Here is a 20,215-nt window from a genome sequence, read left to right as displayed (position 1 = left end):
TACAGGGTAGACCAGGAGGTCAGCAAGAGTAATGAAGTCTTACGTATGTAATAGTTAGAATGTGGACATGACAAATTGTATAATGATGTATAGATATGTAATGTAACGATATTGAGGTTAGAAGTGTGCTTGACCATAGTATATTGTAATCCCTTTTTGATACATGATCTTAATGTTTATTGATGACTATGTTTAGCCAACTCAACACATGTTATGCCACCCATTGGGGGCATTGATGAGATCCCACAGAGGGGTCATGTTTATGATTATGTTTATGTTCAGTGCATGCACAAGTTGAGTTGGTGTATGAGGAAATGATGAAAGAAAAGTTTTAATTTTTATGTATGTTGTTGATCATGTATGGGATTAAACAGGTTTACAAGTTGCATGTCAGGCTTGCTACGGGTCCCGGCGGCCTTAAACCGACCTGGGTCCTAGCGCCGGTAGCGGTCTGATTTTCGGGTCGTTACAGGAGGAGGAGGAGGTCGGGTAGCCGACCTAGAAGAAATGACTTTGGCCACCCTTTGAGTAGCCTCCCCCACGGATTGCCCAGCCAGGAGGGCATCCAGAGCAGCGTTCATGCTCTCCTAGGACAATATAAGAATCTTGGGAGGCTTAATTTGGTCCATTTTCACCTCAGAAGCTGCAAAGATCCAAAATCATGGCAAGTTAGAGCAATCCTCAACAAAAGTCACAAAAATAAAGCAAAACGGGTAAATGAAATAGAGTAACCACATCCTGGATATCCCGGAGACTGGACACAAATATACACTTCTCGACATCATACTTCTTTTCGACAGAAGTCAGTCGAACAAACCCTACCTGCTTGGTAAGGCTCAACTGGGGCAGGTCATTGCAACCCAACGAGACGTATTCCCAGTCGAGTTCTACCCCCCAGGACAAACCGAGATCTTCTTTCAACTCCACCACAACAAAGCCCTCTACCCAGCCCTTGATTGAGTCCTTATAGCCCGTGAAAATGGATAAACCACCACGGGGGGCAAAGTAGTAGAAGCACTGACTTGCCCGGACGAGAAGGAAAAAGGTCACGAACAGACACGCCGTGGGCGCAAACCCCCAACTCAGACAAATGGACTCGAAAGAACACATGAATAAAATGGAGTTGGGAGATAGCATTCAGGGGGTTGTCCTGAAGTATTGGAAGACCTCGGTGAATAAGGGAGTGAAAGGAAAAGTTAAGCCATATTCTCGTTGTTTAATAAAAAAGACTAGGCTAAGGTCTTTCTGTGGGTCTATCAAACCGGGAAGGGGAGGATCAGGAAGAACGATCCTCTCATTCCGGTAAGGAGCTCGGATACGGTAAAGAGGGGTGTCCAAATATTTTCGAGAGAAGAAGTTTGTCAGATTGGAAGGGGTGATACTAGACTCGAGATTAAAGACTTCAGGAAGCTTTGGGCCTTCCATGGTGAAGAGAGAAGTGTACCTTAAAAATAAAGACAGGGAGACGAAGATAGCAGTGCGCACAAAGAACAGAGGAAAGCAAGAACTTGGAGAAGACGGAGAGAATTCGAAATTCGAAATGACAATAAGGTGAAAAGATGTTCTAAGGCAAGCTGTACTTAGACGGCGCGGTCATAATGATTCTCGGTATTTACCCCCTCATCATTCGGGCAATAACTGATGAGAAGGTAAAGGGGCAATTGATGACCGCTGGATTTTACTACCCCGGACCAAGGCCAGGCCCACAATGATAGCCCATAACCTGAAGGCTTCTAAGTCTCCCGCGTGATCCAAGTCCAGCCGCTCAATTTTAAGACCGGGCCCTATGTAGATTTCTCAATCAGGCCGGCCCTGCCCTTTCCGGCCCAATGATTAGACCTCCTATGTAATACTCGGCTAGACCCCGGCATCGAAAATTCCTTTTTCCGGTGGAATCTCGGATGTCGAAAACCTCTAGAAGGGTAAAATATGTTTTTCTAAAGTATTTTCATGTGTTTTAAGGTTTTAAGTAAGAAAGAAATTGAGTTTTGAAAAAAAATGGTTTGGAGGAGAAACCCAAGTTCGGCCGTCGAACATCATGTTCGGCCGCCGAACATGGTGGAGTTGCGGAGGCACTTTTAGCTTCCGAAGGTGGTCTGGCCAGCCACCTATAAAAGGCCCCATATCCGAAAATGAGTGAGTTTTCTCTCTCTATTTTCGGGCAAGGTGAGTCTCCGCCACCCCTTTTGTCGATCTTGTGTTTTCTCCTCAAATCCTTCAAGTTTTAACAAGTTTTAGCTTAGTTTTGAAGATTTTTAAGCAAAAATCGAAGTTTTGAAGCTTGGAGACCCCGGAGCTCGATTTCTCCCATCTCTGAGTTTGGATCGCCTCTCCTCTCGTTTTTCAAGAGGTAAGTGGAGATCCTACCCTTCTTTTATGTTTTATGTAAGTTTTGAGGGGTTTTAGAGAGTTTTGATGCATGATTAGGTTAGTTGTAAAATGTTAGGGTTTATGTGAGTTAATGATGAAATGTATGTTTATTGTTTGTTAAATGAGATGTTTTTGGGGTATAGGTTAGTTCTAAGCCCCTAAATGCTTGAGGATATGTTTTTGCATGAGTTGGTTTGGTTGGAAGGTTTGGTTGGCTAAATGTAGGAGAGAAGCCTGAGTTCTGCCATTCTAGAAGAACTCAGGTTCGGCAGCCGAAACCATGTTCGGACGCCGAACCTGCCTGAGGAGGCAGTTTTGGCTGCCGAACCCTGCCTCCGAAAGTTTGGACTTTCGACTCTAGAGGGGACTTTCGGCCGTCGAACCTGCCACCGAAGGTGACTGAGTTTCGGCTCTTGAGGGACTTTCGGCCGCTGAACCTGCCGCCGAAAGTGCTCTGTTCAGCATTCCTTTGCATGCTTTCTATGAATGTTTTGTGGTGTTTTAGAGGGTTTTTTGGGGGGATGTTTAGAGTCATGTTAGTATATGTTTGGTCCCTCATTTGAGTCCACATGTGTAGGTTCGGACCCGAGAAACCGAGGACCCCAGCAGTGAGGTAGCTGCTTCAGAGTCTGTTCAGAGTCAGCCCGAGGTGAGTAGAATGGATCTTTATGTTTCAAAGCAAATAAATTTTAAGCATGTTCATGCATCACAAATGCCATGATATATACTAGGTTGTTTGCATTAGAATTCACGAATATGTTGCATTGGATACTATGATGTTGATGTGGATGGATGTTGGATGACCCACTAGTCCTTGATATGATATGATGACGATGATACGGTATGGAAGTCCAGTGAGGCCCATTCTACGCCCCTGGAACGATGTAAGAGAAAGACTAGTGAGGCCCATTCTACGCCCCTGGCACCATTGGAATGTGTAGAGGGCTATTGGTGACAAGTCCATCCTTGATGTGATTTGTTTGTGATGTGATTTGTTTGTGATGTGATGCATTTCATGAAAGCATGAATTTTAATATATTGTTTTACTATTCCGCTCACTGGGCTCTAGTAGCTCACCCCTTTCTCTTAACCTCCAGGTTTGCAGGCTCGGGATAGACCAGGAAGTCAGCAAGAATAAAGGTGTCATGTTTGTAATAGTTAGTTGTGGACATGAAAGATAATATAATGTAAAGTATTGTGTAAAAATGTTATGAGATTTAGTATTGTGCTTGGCCCTAATATTATGTTAATCCCCTTTTGTACATGATCGTTATAAAATGTTTTAATGTTAAGAAATATTATACCAAGCTTGATGTATGATATGATGTCCTACTAGAGCATTTGATGAGGGCTCTTGTGTGGGGTTTATGTTATGATTATGATGCATGCACAGGTCAAGCTTGGTGAATGAAAAAGTTTAAAGTTTTATGTAAATGTATGATCATGTATGGGATTTATCAAGTATGTCATGATGTATGTTAGGCTTGCTACGGGTCCCGGCGACCTTAAGTTGATCTGGATCCTAGCGCCGGTAGCGGTCCGATTTCGGGTCGTTACATCCTCTAAGGTCGGCCTTAATCTCATCTTCCAGCCCAGCCCGGAAGAAGGAAGGTGGTCAGCCTAATCTATTTGGTGGGACCATCCGCATGCGTGCCAGAGGAGAATTAAATGGCCGTTACGCATGAAACAGAATATCTGATATTCTCGTACAACCGTATCAGGATGGCAGGGACAGATGGTCCAATGGCGGTAGGGCCATTACACGTCATTGACAGACAATGAAAAAGGATAAAAGGGAGAGGAACACTCTCCTCTTGTTTTAAACTTACAGAATGATTTGTAAACCCTATTTTCTAGATCTCAGATCATCAAATACTATATTTTAAACCCTAAAAAAAATCTACCATTTTGCTTTACTGCCATACTACAACAGGATTGAAGTATATGACAAATTCTCCGCCATTCTTCCTTTCAATTACCTTCAACCATTTTCCTTCCCTTTATCCTCCCTTTAGCATAATTCATTTCGAAAAGAAAAAAATAAAATCATATATAATTTCATTTTTTTAAAAAAATAAAATTTTATAAATAAAAAAATTCTTTTATTTCAAATAAAAATTTTGATATAAAATAAATGAATTCAATTAAATTGAATTCTTACAAAGTTTTTATTCCAAGCAAGATATTAATAATTTTGTTCTAATTGGATATATATTTTTTTACTCTTTATTTTCCAAAAAAAGGAATTTAAAATAATTTTTTATACAAGGAGGCATGTTTTCAATTTCTTTACAATGAATTTTTTTTTTGAATTAGAATAATTAAATTTTTTATTTAAATAAAAAATTAAAAAAAGAAATTTATTGAATTAAACTTTTACAAAACTTTTTATTTAAAATGGGATTAATCTTTCATTCTATAAAGAGAACTATTGCAATTTTAGTAATAAAATATTATTTCTTTAATTTTCAAATATTAAAATTTCTATAATATTTTTAATTAAAATAAAAAATAAAAAATAAAAGCTACCATCCAAAAAATCATCTAAAAATTAATATATCTTATATGTTAGGATGTATTTAACTTTAAATTTAAAGTGAATTATTATAAGATCTCTAATTTTTTAAAAAATTAATTAGTTAATTTTAAAAAATATTTTTTATTATTTTAAAATATAATAATTTAGTCTTTTAGTTAAAAAATAAACTAGTTAAAAGGAGAGAGTAATGTAGTCAAAAGTTTAATCTGATGATAAATGTGTAAATCGTGTAAATTTAAAATGTATCAGATTCTATTTCCTTTCAAAAAATGGAAAGGGGAGAGAGTAATTTTTAATTTAAAAAATGACCTCTTCCTTCGGTCCAACCTCCACTTTGTCTCTCCTTCATTCTAAGAGCATTACAATAAGACTCTTAAAATTAAAAAATCCCCCAAATAATTGATGAGTGATTTTCTATCAACACAATTTGATTTACAAAATACAATCCATCAATATAATTTAAAAGTAAAAGAATATATTGCCTCATATTTATTTTTGCGTTTCTGAATTGCAATTGAGACTACTTTTGAGTTACTATATTATTGAGTTTATATGGATTACCGAATGTGAGCTCACACTTGCTCGTTGTAATGCCGCCCAAGAGATTTGAGGTGCACTATCGATGAGGACTTTGGTTATCGCTTAATTTGAGGCACATAATCGATGAGGATGTGTGGTTCTCGATTGAACTAAAAATCAAGGGAAGGATGTTTGCATCGGTTGATGACATGGGAAAAACCAGCTAAGTGCGAAAAAGCAAGGAAATGAACTATTGTTGAGAGTGAGAGAAAATTTCACCAAACCCAAACCCTAAAATCAAAACCACCGCAACAAATAGGAGTTCAAATGAAATCAAAACAAATGAATCATAAGGCTGACAACAGAAAATATACTTTCTAGTTTTGTTTGGTTGCTGAGAAAATTAAAAAGAAAGTAAAAGAAACTGAAATGTGTGGAAGACAAATATCTCTTTTCCATTAAATTTTCAAATTACAAAAAGGTGAAATTGACTTTTCACTAGAAATAAACGGAACCTGTTAATAAACCCTAATAGAAGAATTAAATTGTCATTTTAAGATAATGAGGGACATTAAAATTTCCTTTAAAAATTATAAGGATTAATTAGTTAATTCTTTTTAAATTTAAGGATTTTATAGTAATTTATCCTTAAATATAAAGTTATAAACCTATTTAGTCTGAAAAATTAAAAATTAACTTATTTGGTACTTGATTAAATAGACATGCAACAAAAGTAAGCAGAAAGCCCATGGCACCAGAAAACCAGTCATAGCTCCAAACACCTCCAAGGAGGAGATGCAACAAAACTCATGTAGGAGCGGTAGTCACCGAGCTAATGGTGCAGTCCCAAGATACAGATGTCACACAGTCAGTTTCACTTCCCAAACGGTAGAAGCAGAGCAACTCCAAAGCATATGAGAAAAAACCCTCACCAATTACCACTAAAGACCTGCAAAAAAATATAAAACAACAAACAAACAACCACAGGGTGGAGGCAACAAAATGACAATACAAAGAAAATCATAAACAAGCCCCTTCCCAATGCACTCAGCGACCTGGCTGCTGACAAAATGCGAAAAATTGGAGTCTTTCGATAGGCGACACCTGTCTCTAGCAAAACTAAGCCATAGAAGGACAGCGCGCAACGCGGCCAAACACCCAAGCGCCTTCGAATTAGTTGAGAATGACGAACCCTTTCCGCATCCCTTCTTGTTTCAGAGTTTATTCTTTATAAGATGAGCCTTTGTACTCTCTTATTTCACCTGACTGAATATTTTTGTGTAAAAAAAAGTCTTATATTTATAATTATTATGAATTTTTCTAATCTTCTTATTAAATAGTTATTGATGTAGAATAAACGTGTCGGAAAAATTAGTATATCTGTAAATCGTGTCATCCAATGTATCAACTACGATGCTGTACTTCGTTTATTTATTTATTTTGCTTTTCCATTACATATAGAGCAGGGGCACGCCGGGGCAGAGCGGGCAGGGCGAGGCCGGCAGTTGAAACCGTTTATGCACAACCTTATCAATGTAACATTGTTATATAGAAGAAGAAAGCATCTTGAAACCGTCAATGGTTTCTTTAACTTACCAAACCTTCATTCCATAAACATTCTCTCTCTTTTGTCTTCTTTCTTTTGTCATTCTTTGTTCCTGCTCTTTCCCTTGTTGCCTATTGTAATGTCCCTCCGCATTTAACCTCCTTCTTCTTTTTTCTTTGTTTTTTCCTTTGTTTGCGGTCCTTTATAGACAACAAGCACCTCCTCTTTTTCTAATGGAAGCATCTTCCTTATTCCCTCCTTTTCCTCTCCTAATATTCTCCTACATTCTCTGTAATCATCGCAAATCAAGTCGAACCCACAAGTTATTTCGCAAGATTAATGCGATATGTTTGATTTTGGATCGTGAGAAGTAGCTTCGAGGTAGGAGAATAGTTGGTTTTGCTATTTGATTTTATAAGGAATGATATGTTTTTCTTTTCTGTATGCTATTAAAGATTATAGCTTTCTTCTGTGGTTTGTTTTGTGTTAAAAATGATTGATTATAATCGTGAATTTGGTGGTGCATGCATTTATGGTATGGTTACTGTTGTGTAGTTGTAGATTTCTGACAGAAATTATTGCTAACTAAGTGTTTGATCAAAGGAGGGAACTCAAAAAAGGTTAAAGAGATGCTCAGTTCAGTTTTCATATTTATAGGCGGTTGATTAAGTCGTTAATTTCAATCTTTGAAACTCCAGGCATTCTACTTCTGTGTCAATTTCTTTTAACTTGTTGAGGATATGCAAGTGTTAGAATTCTTACAATGGAAAGACCTGGGATGAGTAAAAAATACATGAGGAGGAAGAAGGACCTGTTGCCTTAACGCTTTAGATTGATGTGGTGTCGAGCACAAAAGTGTGTTATTTCTCAAGATCCATCGAGAAGAATTCTTCCCAAATGCTTTGATCTTTAACAAAGTGGTATCAAAGTCGAACCAGGTGATTACTATTTTGCTCTAACAGGTGGATGGAAGAGCAAGAAGACTCTTGATGCCTAAGGGAGCAAGAAGACGGTCTTTTGGGGGAGAGCGGTGCCTGTGATGACAATAGCATGGCTCTTAGAGGTGCATGCTCAGATGGGTTCTTCTATGAGTGTGTCCTTTTATGAAGCTCATCAAGAAGTATCGCCCAAGGCATATTGTGGGCTTCTCAGATCTCTAACTAAGTGAATTTGTAGTTCTCAATAACAAGCTAAGAAAATGTTTTTTCCGATTGTAAATGTAGGAAATTTTTCAAATTAGCTGAAAAAGATAAATTTGTAAGTTAGAGAAAAGTGTCATATCTGAAGATTTTTCTGATAGGTCCTATGATTCTTGATTTTCATGCCTGTGATTTGTCAATAACAAGATATAGGATTGAGCTGCTTACTCCTTTGGTACAAATTCACAGGGAGGGAGATTCTGTTGTCAGAAGAAATGGCATCATCTTTGGAAGATCTTCTTGCAGAGGAAGGGTTTAGAGGAAGAAGATCAGGGATGACATCAAGAGCTTCATTCCGAGCAGAAGCTGTAATTAAGTCTCTCCACCCTAAGCGAGACAAATCCAAAGCCGATTCGCCATCAAGTCTATTAAGCCATAGAATTAAGACTGAGAGGACCAGATCAGATGTTTCTCGATACATTTTGAGAGGTGAATTGACAAGTGATAGTAGCTCAAGAAGGAGACCTACGGATAATCTGGTTTCAAGGGAAAAAATAGATGGAAAATCAAGGACAGAGACCTGGGAAAGACTTGGCCATCGAGTTTCAACTGATATCCAGAATAATAAAACACGTAATTCAGAAGATATTGAGGATAGTGAAATAACTGAGATTGGTATAGAAGAAGATGAGAGAGTTAAGGATATATATTCTGATAAAGCATATAACTCAGAGAGAAGCGAAAAATCCTCTGAACGAAATAGGGAAAAACAGACATACATAGAGAGGAAAGGAAGCAGTATAAAAATAGATCAGACAGTTAGTAGCAATTCTAACGAAAATGTGCTAAAATGTACTTCACTTAGGGATAGCAATAAGAAAAGCATGAGACAGCCTGATCCATCTCATGACAGTTCCATTAGAAGTTCCAAGAATGCCAAGAACTTTGAAGTTGATCATGGATCGAAGCGTGAGGATCTTTCACTCCAGTTTTCTAAACTTGCTTTTGATGAAGTTGCTGTCAGAGCCACGGTCTCCATCTTAAATGGTTACATCAAGCGTTTCCTGAAAGATGAGGAGTTCCGCTGTATGCTTCGTCACAATTGTTTCTCTTCCCTTAGTTTCACGGAAAATGGAGAAGGCCACAAAATTGAGAGCAAAGTCATTAACAATCTTGAACAAGCAATTGAAATAGTGGAAAAGGCTGCTGAGGAGGCTGCAAGCACAAAGGATTTGAAAAAAGCTTCACTTCAGTTATGCATGATCACAAGTTTGAACTCGAATGCTATGAAAGACGGATATACATCAGGAACTCCATATTCCAGGTTGTCAGCATGTGCTCATCTTTACCTCAGTGTGATATATAAGCTACAGAAGAAGGATAGGGTTTCAGCTAAATATCTTTTGCAAGTATTTTGTGACTCTCCCTTTCCAGCTCGAACACTTTTGTTGACTGAACTGTGGGACTACCTTTTTTCCCCACATCTTTCTCATTTGAAGGGGTGGTATAATCAGGAAGCTGATTCTCTTCTGAACACACCAGGCAAGATGACAAAACTTAAACTTCTTGACAAAGTTTATAATGAAATTCTGGATTCCAGTACCTACCAGTTTGCAGTTTACTACAAGGACTGGCTCACTGAGGGAGTTGAAGCCCCTTCGCTTCCTTCTATACATATCCCTTCCATGTCTGTTCAGGAAGATCAGCAGACAGATTCACAGGATCATTCTTCAGGTCCAAGTACATCTTCTGATTTTTTCTCTCCTCAGCCAATGGTTAGTAAGAAGCTGTATGAATCTGTATTTGGCCATTCAAGTAAACCTGAAATTTATGAGGTTGAAGATGATGGGGAGACGAATAGCATCAATAATATTGCAACGTCCTCTAATGGTTCTGCTGTTGAAGTCAAAGAAACATTAACATACCCTTCAGAAATTGTTAAATATTTGGATCAAGACATAGACAATTATGCCTGCAAGAATGAAAATAACACAATCCTTTCTGTAAGGAAACCTCATGTTCTCCATTATTTATTATGCTTTTTTTTTCTGTAAATTGCTCGTTTTCCATACCATTTACATACATGAAATAACTTTAGGTGATATCCTACTGTAATTCTAGGGACATTACTAGACAGCAAATAAGCGGGAAGTATAAGACTTTACCTATTGCACGTACCTCATTGCTGATGCATAACCTATAATTTGATACTATTTTTCATCTAATTATTGTGCTGAATGCACATTGAATGACTCATTGCATCTTAAAATACCTCTTGGTGCCATGTAAGGTTGCATGATATAATGATAAGTTGATTAATGCTTCTGCAGGATCATGGGCTCTTATCAGCATCTAATGAAGACTGGAAGTTAATTAAAGTAAATGCTTCTCCAGAAACTGATATCAATAGTGACAGGAGTAACGCTAATGGACAACAAGAACCTGCAGGAGATGGCCATATGCCAAACACATTTTCACATACAGAAGCAAATGAATTAATCCTGAAAAACCTAGCAAAATCTGTTTTTGAACTGCCACAAACTGAGGATTCTGGTGATCTAACTGTTTCCGCTTTTTCACACACCAGTGAGGTACCAATTCAACTGAATACTCTAAAACATATTTCATTTAATATTTCCTGTTAATTTATCTCGGATCATTCTTCTGCCATTTCTCTTTCCATGCAGCCTATCAATGTATCAGCTTCTTATGAAGGTAAGCTACAGGAAACATGTTTTGAGTAATAATTCTCCCAGTGTATTAATTTGTATATTTGCTGTTAATGCTGCTTTCTCACAATGCAGAGTTATATGGAACTTATGAATATTTTAGTAAAGGATCCTTTTTTGCAAGTATACCTCAGGACTTCATTTGTCCTCTCTCTGGAAAGTTATTTGAGGAACCAGTGACACTGGAGACTGGACAAACCTTTGAGAAAGAAGTTATCAGGGAATGGTTTAATCAAGGAAACAGAACATGTCCTGGAACAAAAAAAGCTCTGGAATGTCTGACTGTGCCGTGTACCAATTTTATTTTGAAACGTATTATTGACAGTTGGAAATTGGAGTATTGTAGTCATCTATTGGCTCTGGCCTCTCAAATAATTAGGAATTCAGAAAAACATGAGTCAAGGCAATGGAACGAAACTGCATTTCTTATATTGGAGAAGCTTCTTACTACTTTCGGTAGGGAGGAAAGGTTAGCAAATGCCAAACACCTTATCTCTCTAGGAGGTTTGGATTTTCCTATTAGACAGTTTACTTTGGGAAATTTGGAAGAGAAAATGCGAATGATACCTCTGTTATCCTGTTATATCGAAGCAGATGGAAGTTGCAGAAATCAGATAGCTAGAAAAATTGATAGACAGAGTCTCTTTGATCTACTCCATAGCAAGCAGACTAATTCTAGAAGAAATACAGTGTTTCTAATGACTGAACTTTGTCTAAGCAGGTATGTAATTTTTTTTCTTAGCAAGGATTGTTGCACCTACCAGAGTTGCTTTGTCTGCTTCATTGGCTGTTCTGTGCAGATTCTGCATTAAGAAAATCAAGGGAAGTTGCGATATTCTCCTTTTTAACCACAATAACTTTTTCCCATCATTCTGCAAGAACAAAACTTCAATTATGCATATTCTCTTGCTTTTAATTCTATGTCTATTTCTATTTTGATATTGCTGTTATGCAATCTCCCTTTGGCTTGTTTATGATATAATTGTTGGAAAAAGAGACGCATTTAAATTCTCTTTCTTTGAACTTTTCTTTCAATGATTCTAGATTAATAGAAGAGACTGACAGGTTGTGTTTTTAGGGTTTGTAGCTTCTTTGTGGGTTTTTTTTAATCTCTTTTAAACTAGTCACAACTGGGAATTTGAGACAGAATTGTGTAAACCTTCTCATCTGCAATATCTTTTACTTCTGCTCCTTTCTAGAGGCGCTCACAAACAAAAAGCATAAACTACCCATCCCCTTGGCTTCCCCCCTATCCCCCTTTTCTAATTAGTTATCCCTTTTTTTCTTCTATCAGAAATAAAGCAATTAATCACAGTTCCATGGACAACTTTTTCTGATAAGCCATGGCTAATATATGTTGTTTTCTTGTTACAGGAGGAAGGATGTTAAATTATTTTTAAGTGGATGGCAGAATGAAGAGATAATGCATACAATGCACATCTTGCTAATGTATCTTCAAAATTCTCCACCTGAACAAAGGCCCTGGGTTGCTGTACTTCTTTTGCACCTAGATCTTTTGGTATGCCACTTAAGCAGAAATAGGGTAATTGTTGGTTTTTTGGGAGGAGAGGAAAAACAAGAATATGAATGAGACTCAGTTGCATAGAATTGACATACTGATTTTATTGATGTACTTGCTATTTATACGTATAACATGTAACTAAAAAATCAAACAAGATAAAAAATAATCTAAATTTGAACTTAAAATCTTAACAAAATAATTTAAAGTTTAATCATCTTATTAAGCCTAACAATCGTAAATTTAAATTTGTAGACTAAGTCAATTATTCAACAATAATTTATAAATTCTTTCATTTTATCCATCTTTGCTAAGTAAATTTCACTGGAGTCCTGGACCCTTTGTTCCATCCAAATTGCTACTTTAGACAATTTGACTGCAACTTTTCTGATATGCATCAGCTATTGCAGGTTGAACCTCAGAAGTACAGCATATACAGGGATGAAGCTGTTGATGCCATTGCAGGATCACTAGAAGATAGTTTAACTGATGGGAAGATCCTAAAGAAGTCTTGCACAGCTCTTCTCGCCTTGGGAGGACGCTTTTCTTCTTCTGGGAAGTCATTGACAGAAAGTTGGATGCTAAAGCAAGCAGGGTTTAATGATAATTATGAAACAAATTCAAAAGAAGACAATTTATCACTTAATGAGCCTTTTTTATTGGTATGTTGATGCCTATGTTCCTTTCACTACATCTCTCTCTCTCTCTCTCTCTCTCTCTCTCTCTCTCCTGCCTCCAGCACCTTTTTGATAACCATAACTGTTTATTCAGAAAATCTTTACATAAAATCTCTTTAATGATAAGAATGTCTTTCTAAAATGTTTATGTTTGGTCCTTAGATTCACCTTAAAATTGAATATGCTAGTTAGTTCTCATATGTTTTACTAATTTTGCATATATAAAAAATACAATGATTCGTAAGCAAAAGCAAAGATTTGGAGAGGTGTCATGATTGAATAAATTGAAGGCAAAAGTGTGGTGCTTTCCAGCTTGATGCGTAAATGCAGCACCCAAATTCTCATGGTACCTTTCCACTGATCTGATAAGTGGTGGCTTCAGATGTGGTCTGAAAATGCTTCCAGAGTGAAGTTACTTGATATTATTAAACACATGATATTACAAATGTATTTTGAAGTGTATTTTAAATATTATGAGACGAAAAAATGAAGTTTTGATTGATCTATATCACTGAATCATTTATCTGAAGTTCTTACCAAAAATATTCTAGGAAGATGAAGAAACTGTCGACGAGTGGCTCAGGAACTTGTCCACATGTTTACTTGGTAGTGGAAAGAAATCATTCTTAGAGGCCATTTCAAAGTGCTTAGCTTCTGGAAACTTAGAATTAGTGAAAGCATGCCTAACCACTATTGCATGTTTGAGCTGTTCACTTCCTGCACTATCTGATGCCGAGCTCCACCTCTCAGCCTTCTCTGCCCTCCTATCTAGTCTGAAAGAAAGTTTGGAAAATGGTCGCCGGATTGAGCACAAGGTTCTTGCTTCAATATCACTACTCAACTTCAGTAAGATTCCAGGTTAGCAAATTATTCATTGACATGCAATATATACATATATTGAGTGAAAACAAATATATAGATTATGACAGCAAAAATTTCAAGCTTTTAGCATTTCTTTTAAGCATGAGTTTGACAGTTAGACATAAACTCTTAATGCTGCAGAATGCAGGGTTTTGTTAATGACAATTGCAGAAGAGATTGCAGTTCCACTAGGAAGCCTTGTCGAAGTAACATGGACAGCTAAACAATTATATGCCATCATCTCTGGTGAGTGTCTTTAGCCAGTTAGGCTAAGATGATCTGCATACTCAAATTGCCACAATATTTCAAGCTTTAGCTCTTCTTTGAATTCTGAAGTTTTAGGACATGGCAGTGGTCTTTAGATTGTTACTGACAGCATTTGAAGCAGCAAATATTTTGGAAGGAAAGAGGACTCTTGACATCCAACAATTGCAAGGAGATCATGATGTTGATACCATTAGAACCTTTTAGAAACCTCATGACTAAGCATGCTTTTCTACGTTGTAAAATGCCCCTCGCTTCTACCTCCTTTCTATTTTTTAAAGATAGTTGGAACTCCATATTAAATAATATTTTTCACTCTAACATCCATTAGAACAACCGATAGCTTAACTAGCTAGAATAACTTTCAAACTCGAACATAATATACTCTAACCATTTCATTGCTCTTTAATTCTAAATGTTCTAGGCAAACTAATGTTTTATTCTCTTGGCTTTTTCAATTCAAATAAAATTTAGTTGCAATGTAGAAATGAATTGAAGAGGGAGGCTTCAGGGGTAGAAGCCATTCCTAGCCGCCTTTGCAAGTTCCTACCAATATTTGAGACTTTAAAGTAACTTCTCAAAGGACTATAGAAAATGGATTTTTAATAGAATGGTAAATTGTAGCAAAATAAAAAAAATTAAGGAGTTAATCATAAATCTTGACGAATGCAACTTCACGTTAAATTTATGATATATAAAATATTAATTTTTCAAAATTTATGAATTTTATCATTGTATTTGATGACTGTTGGGCCATTGGCATCCAAACTAAAGTTAAGTCAAATAATCTATCCAAACTAAAGTTAAGTGAGATAGAGAAACTAGATTCAAAATCCATTGGAGAGCTCACTACGTGAGCTGACCCATCAATACACCATCCAACACGCTGTTGGAGTAGGTCAGGCTGACCGAAAGTCCGGACTCATCAGAAAGGAATTCAACTTGATGTGGCAAACTAGATCCAAAATCCATTGGAGAGTTCAGTACGTGAGTTGACTCGTTAACACACCATCCAATCAGCGGTTGGAGCAGGCCGGACTGATCGAGAGTCCGGACTCATCAGAGAGGAATTCAACTCATTTGATATACAAACTAGACTCAAAATCCATCGGAGAGTCTACTATGTGAGCTGGTCCATCAACACACCACCCAACCTCGCAGTTGGAGCAAGCCAGACCGAGGATTCAGACTCATTAGAGAGGAATTCAACTCATTTGACGTGACAAGAGTAAGAGAGCAAATTCAATTATGCCGCGACTTTATCAGAACGAGCGCCGAAAGAAAATTAAATGGCTGCTTGATGATAATAGGCAAGCAGATACGTCCATAGTCCATAAGTATAATTTTGAATAACAGAGCGACAGATAACACTATAATATAGGTGGCGCTCTTACTAGAAAAAAAAATTAAAAAAACGATTCAAACTAACTTACTCAGGTCTAAATTTCTTACTCATACATATCTAAATCTCTATTTGTCAGATCATCAAAATTAAAATTTATATTATATTATTTGTCAAGTATAACTTCCACACAACTAAATAATAAAAAAAATAATGTATACTTATTTATTTACAATACCAAGACCCACTCACGTTTATTAGCATAGGCATAGAAACTGAAAGGGTTTTTTAATTTAAATGAATGGTTGTCTGTAACTCTTAAATTTAAGTCAATTGGAGTACCAGCCACTGTTAAAAGTATAAGGTCAAATGAATTCTATTGGTTGGCATTTTAATATAAATTCCAAAACGGTCACATTTTTATCACGTGACTACAGTCAATTCCGTTGAGTATTTGTCTATTGTAATTAATAAAATATTAGTTTGAATATTTTATATCTGAAAAATACAAAACCAATCGTTCATCTAAAAGTTCGTGCTTTTGTCCTCCCTTCGTCATTGTCTTCTTCTCTGTTTAATGAAATTATCAGTGTTAAGAAAAACAGTATCTTTAGGGAAAAGTCATTTTAGAAAAAAAATTTAAAAAAAAAAGTGTAATTTTTTATTTTTTATTAAGAAAATATTTTTTATTAATATTTTTTTAGTATCTCAATCATCAGAAAAATAGAAAATTTTTATCTAAAAAACATTTTCCTCTAAATAAATAGAGCTTAGATTTTGAATATAATTAACTTGTTTTTCACTTAAAAAAAAGTTAAATGTATACTAAAAAATCTCTATGTGCATTCTGTATTTTTAAAATGCCTCATCAGACATTTGAATTTGTCTAAAGTGATAATAAGTGTACCTTAAATACTGGATTGTACTACACATGGAATACATTGGTGCTGAGTATGATTAATAAGGCTATGTGGACAATTGACCTGGCAATAAAAAGGAAATAGAATATTGTCCATTTTAAATTACTTAGAACCCTGATTCTAGATTTTGAATCCCTAATAGCTAACCGATTAACCCTCATGATATCCATTCCAACCACTACTTTCATTGCTCTACACTACATGAGTCAAATATCGACAATTTGATAGATCAAGCATTTTGGAAGCATTTGGCACTAAAGGTTTTAGAAGATTAAATATTTGCATTCAGACAAATTGTCATTGCATGTGCACAGTTGTAGAGGGTTTTTATTATAGAAAGGCTAATAATGAAAAAGAAGATTTTACAAAGATTTGAAGTGATCAAATTCTCTTATATATTCTAAAAGGTTTAAAACAGGATGATTGGTAGTGACTTTTATGTATCCCATGTGGTGGATGAACCCTGTCACAGTCGTTGATAATGTTAGAGAAGCAAGCAGAACTGTTGCATCTAGGATCATAAGTTGATGCACCTAAAGCATAAGATTTAGAGAAAGCTGAAGAAGTTTTAGCATCGGGCAGTTTATAAGTTTTTCTTAAATAAGTGATAAAGGTAAAGGAAATTAATAAATGAAAATAAATATCTAAATTAAATTACAATCATCCAAAAATAAAGATTTGAGAAAAAAAAAAAAAGATATAAGCGAGATGAAAGAGAAGCTTTTCCAGTAATGTACCTCAATATTTTAACCTACAAAAATTTGATAGCAGTTCATATATATATATATATATATATATTTTGTTACAAGAGAGAGAGAAGAGCTCAAAACTTAGAAACACAATCTAAAACATCCTATGCCAGCTTTGTCTTCAATAAACTAAGGTACTAGCTTCTCAGGAGAACTAACAAAAACCTGCACATGCTTATTTGAGTATGCGGCCAGCCTTGCCAAATTGTATGTACAAGCATTCGAGAAGAGGGATATAACCCTATATGGGATCATCAATATTCTCTTAATAACACTAATAATATCTCCGTGACTTCTTTATTGTTAATAAGGCTTTGTGAACCAGAAATTGGACGTCCTCAAGTTGTCCCTCATTCAAGAGGCACATTACGACCAATATGGAATTCAACACCAGTCTTAAACTGTTCACAGTATATTACTTACAAAGTTGCAATCTCAGAGTATGTGCATTGCATTTTCAAAACTACTAATACAAAGATCACACATTGAAGATGCACCCTGGTGTCTTCTGACTAGTTCCTCATTAGTAAGAAGTTTATTATGCAAAGCAATCCAGGAAGACTTTGATGTGTTGGGGGCGAGGCCATCTCCGAGCCGCTTGCCAAAATGCCTTTGTATTCACCTTTGCATGGAGGAGCGGAACACCTAAAATACTTGCCCGGATCTTTATTAGCTTTAACACCAGGCTCATTACTCAGATCCTTTCTAATACAATTTGGAATGTTTTTGGAGAAAAAAAAAAATATTATCTTGTTCTTATTCACTATCTATCCTGAGCTATCACAAAACATCTCTAAGACTTTGTTAATCACATAAATTTAAGAAATATAAACTTTTGCAAAAAGAATAAGGTGATCAATAAAAAAGAAAAGATGAATAGAGAAGGCCTCCCTTATTAAGGAAAATCGGTGTCCAAGCTTTGCATATTACTACCTCTTTTATACCATAAGCTAGTCTTTCCATGCAAAAACACAAATAGCTAGGTAAGGCAATAGAGAATTGTCTTGTCTCAAGCCTCTAATGAGAGAAAAGAATCGATTACATTTTCATTTCGTATGATATGCATAGAGGAAGTAGTCATATAATTCATAATAACATTACTAATACTTTTAGGTAAACCAATATCTTTTAAGGTATTTTTAAGAAATTTCATCATACTCTCATATATTTTTTTTTCTTTCTTATTATACATACTATGAATTACCTCTTGGATAATAATAATATTATTAGTTATGTTTCTACCACGCACAAAACTAATTTGTTCATTTCATTCACATTTGAAAGCAGGACCTCTATTCTATTGACAATGAGCTTAGGTGATAATTTTATAAGATACGCAACAGAGAAATAGATATGAAGTCGGTAATAGTTGTAAGACTGGGAACTTTAGGAATTAAGGATGGTAAAGTAGCGTTAAGGTTCAAAGTTAAAGGGAAACCAGACATAACTCTATCTACAGTGATAACTGCGACTTGAAGGTTGACAAACTAATAATAATAATAAGTCTATTAAACTATTAACTAAGCAAAAGATACTTACTGAAAAGACGTGAACTTATTTCTATAAATATGGCAAATATTGATTTTTATATTATTCTCTTCTCGAGAAATAAAAAAAGATGAGATTTTTTTTTTAAAAAAAAAAAATTATATGCTATATATATAACACGGCTGAGATAAAAATTAATCTACGACTAAAAATTCTATCACATAATTTTAATAATGAACAAAACTAAAATAATTTTCAAGAGTTGCTACTCCATATCCCTAATCAATAGTTGCTACTCCATCTCTAATAATAATTGTAATTAAAAATAAAAATAATTAATTTATAAAAATATTATAGAACGTCAAAAAAAATCTTTGATGAGTTGTTAATTATGGAAAAAAAATAAAGCATTAATTATCTTTTATAATGAATAAAAAAATTAAAATTCTAAAAATAAATTTTCAATATAAATATCAACTTTTCAGTTTTTTTTTCTCCATATGTATAGAATAAAGGTTATTTATAGTGAAAAATCTCTTGCTCCTAATTGAAATAAAAAATAAAATAAATTTTAATTTAAATAGAAAAATAAAATAAATTTTAATTAAAAAAGAAAAATAAAATAAATTTTAATTAAAAAATAAATTTTAGTTGAAATAGAAAATATAAAATAATCTTATTTAAACGTGAAAAATTAAATTTAATCTTACTAATAAAAAGATAATACTAATAAATTATAATCTAATTAGGATATAAATAAAAGTTCAACACCTTTCATGATTGTTACTTTTAAAAGGATAAGAAAATATTGAAAATCTTTTACTTGATTTAGGACTTAAATTCTCATGTAAGAGAATTTTATTAGTTAATTATATCAATTTGACTCTTAATCCATTTATGAAAGATATTAAAACACATTAAAATTTTCATATATGAGCTTATAAAAGTGAACTAATGATAGCTAAAATTAACCCATGAATTTTAAAAAAAATAAATTCAGTTCTTTTTTTTTCAAACATACTATTCATGATGAAATAATCTGAACGCCTTTAAAATTTTTATGATTTTTTGTATTTCTAATTGAATACTCGAATAATATTAAAGATATTTCGAATTGTGTAAAAATATTAGATGTTTGTGTATGTATAACTAAGCTAACTCTCTATCACAAAATTCAAATACCCAACTCAAATGATTATAAGGTAAAATCAAATATCTAACTTATAAGTAGAATATGAATTTATATCATTATTTGATTGTCTAAATTTTAATTAAAATATTCATAATATATCTATATCAACAATATATTTAATTTTTAAAATATTTTAAAATAACTAAATATTCGAAAACAACACCTATCTCAAAATAATATTCGATCTACTAAAATAATTTATCTAACTTAACAAAAGTTTAATATCCAAATTGACATTCTTACTTCAGAAATTCACAATAAATCACTAAAACCCCAATTCCCAATTGACATTAAATAAAATAAATAAATAAATAAGCAATTAAATATACTAATATAACATATAAATATTTTCAATTCAAAT

The 20,215-nt window shown here is 34.6% G+C and overlaps 1 protein-coding gene across 9 annotated transcripts; it reads left to right on the top strand.

The window, feature by feature from the left end:
* The first annotated feature begins 6,142 nt into the window (after nucleotides 1-6,142).
* Nucleotides 6,143-14,490, top strand: LOC110610466 (putative E3 ubiquitin-protein ligase LIN-1). Of its 9 annotated transcripts, none has more exons than XM_043955360.1 (11): nucleotides 6,145-6,604; nucleotides 6,895-7,355; nucleotides 7,673-8,037; nucleotides 8,363-10,116; nucleotides 10,444-10,704; nucleotides 10,801-10,828; nucleotides 10,918-11,563; nucleotides 12,217-12,361; nucleotides 12,763-13,023; nucleotides 13,590-13,896; nucleotides 14,041-14,490. In XM_043955360.1, the coding sequence occupies exons 3-11, from the start codon at nucleotides 8,025-8,027 to the stop codon at nucleotides 14,157-14,159; spliced, it is 3,534 nt and encodes a 1,177-aa protein (XP_043811295.1). In that variant the 5' UTR covers nucleotides 6,145-6,604; nucleotides 6,895-7,355; nucleotides 7,673-8,024; the 3' UTR covers nucleotides 14,160-14,490. The 9 variants fall into 9 exon arrangements, 8 of the variants coding, with proteins under 8 accessions (XP_043811300.1, XP_043811295.1, XP_043811297.1 ...); XM_043955362.1 differs by having other exon boundaries at nucleotides 6,892-7,355; XM_043955361.1 differs by having other exon boundaries at nucleotides 6,145-6,673.
* The last annotated feature ends 5,725 nt before the right edge of the window (nucleotides 14,491-20,215 follow it).

Source organism: Manihot esculenta, chromosome 3 (assembly GCF_001659605.2).
Source record: "Manihot esculenta cultivar AM560-2 chromosome 3, M.esculenta_v8, whole genome shotgun sequence".
NCBI classification, from domain to species: domain Eukaryota; kingdom Viridiplantae; phylum Streptophyta; class Magnoliopsida; order Malpighiales; family Euphorbiaceae; genus Manihot; species Manihot esculenta.
The sequence above is the reverse complement of the archived record's forward strand: the minus strand, read 5'-3'. Positions and strand labels throughout refer to the sequence as shown.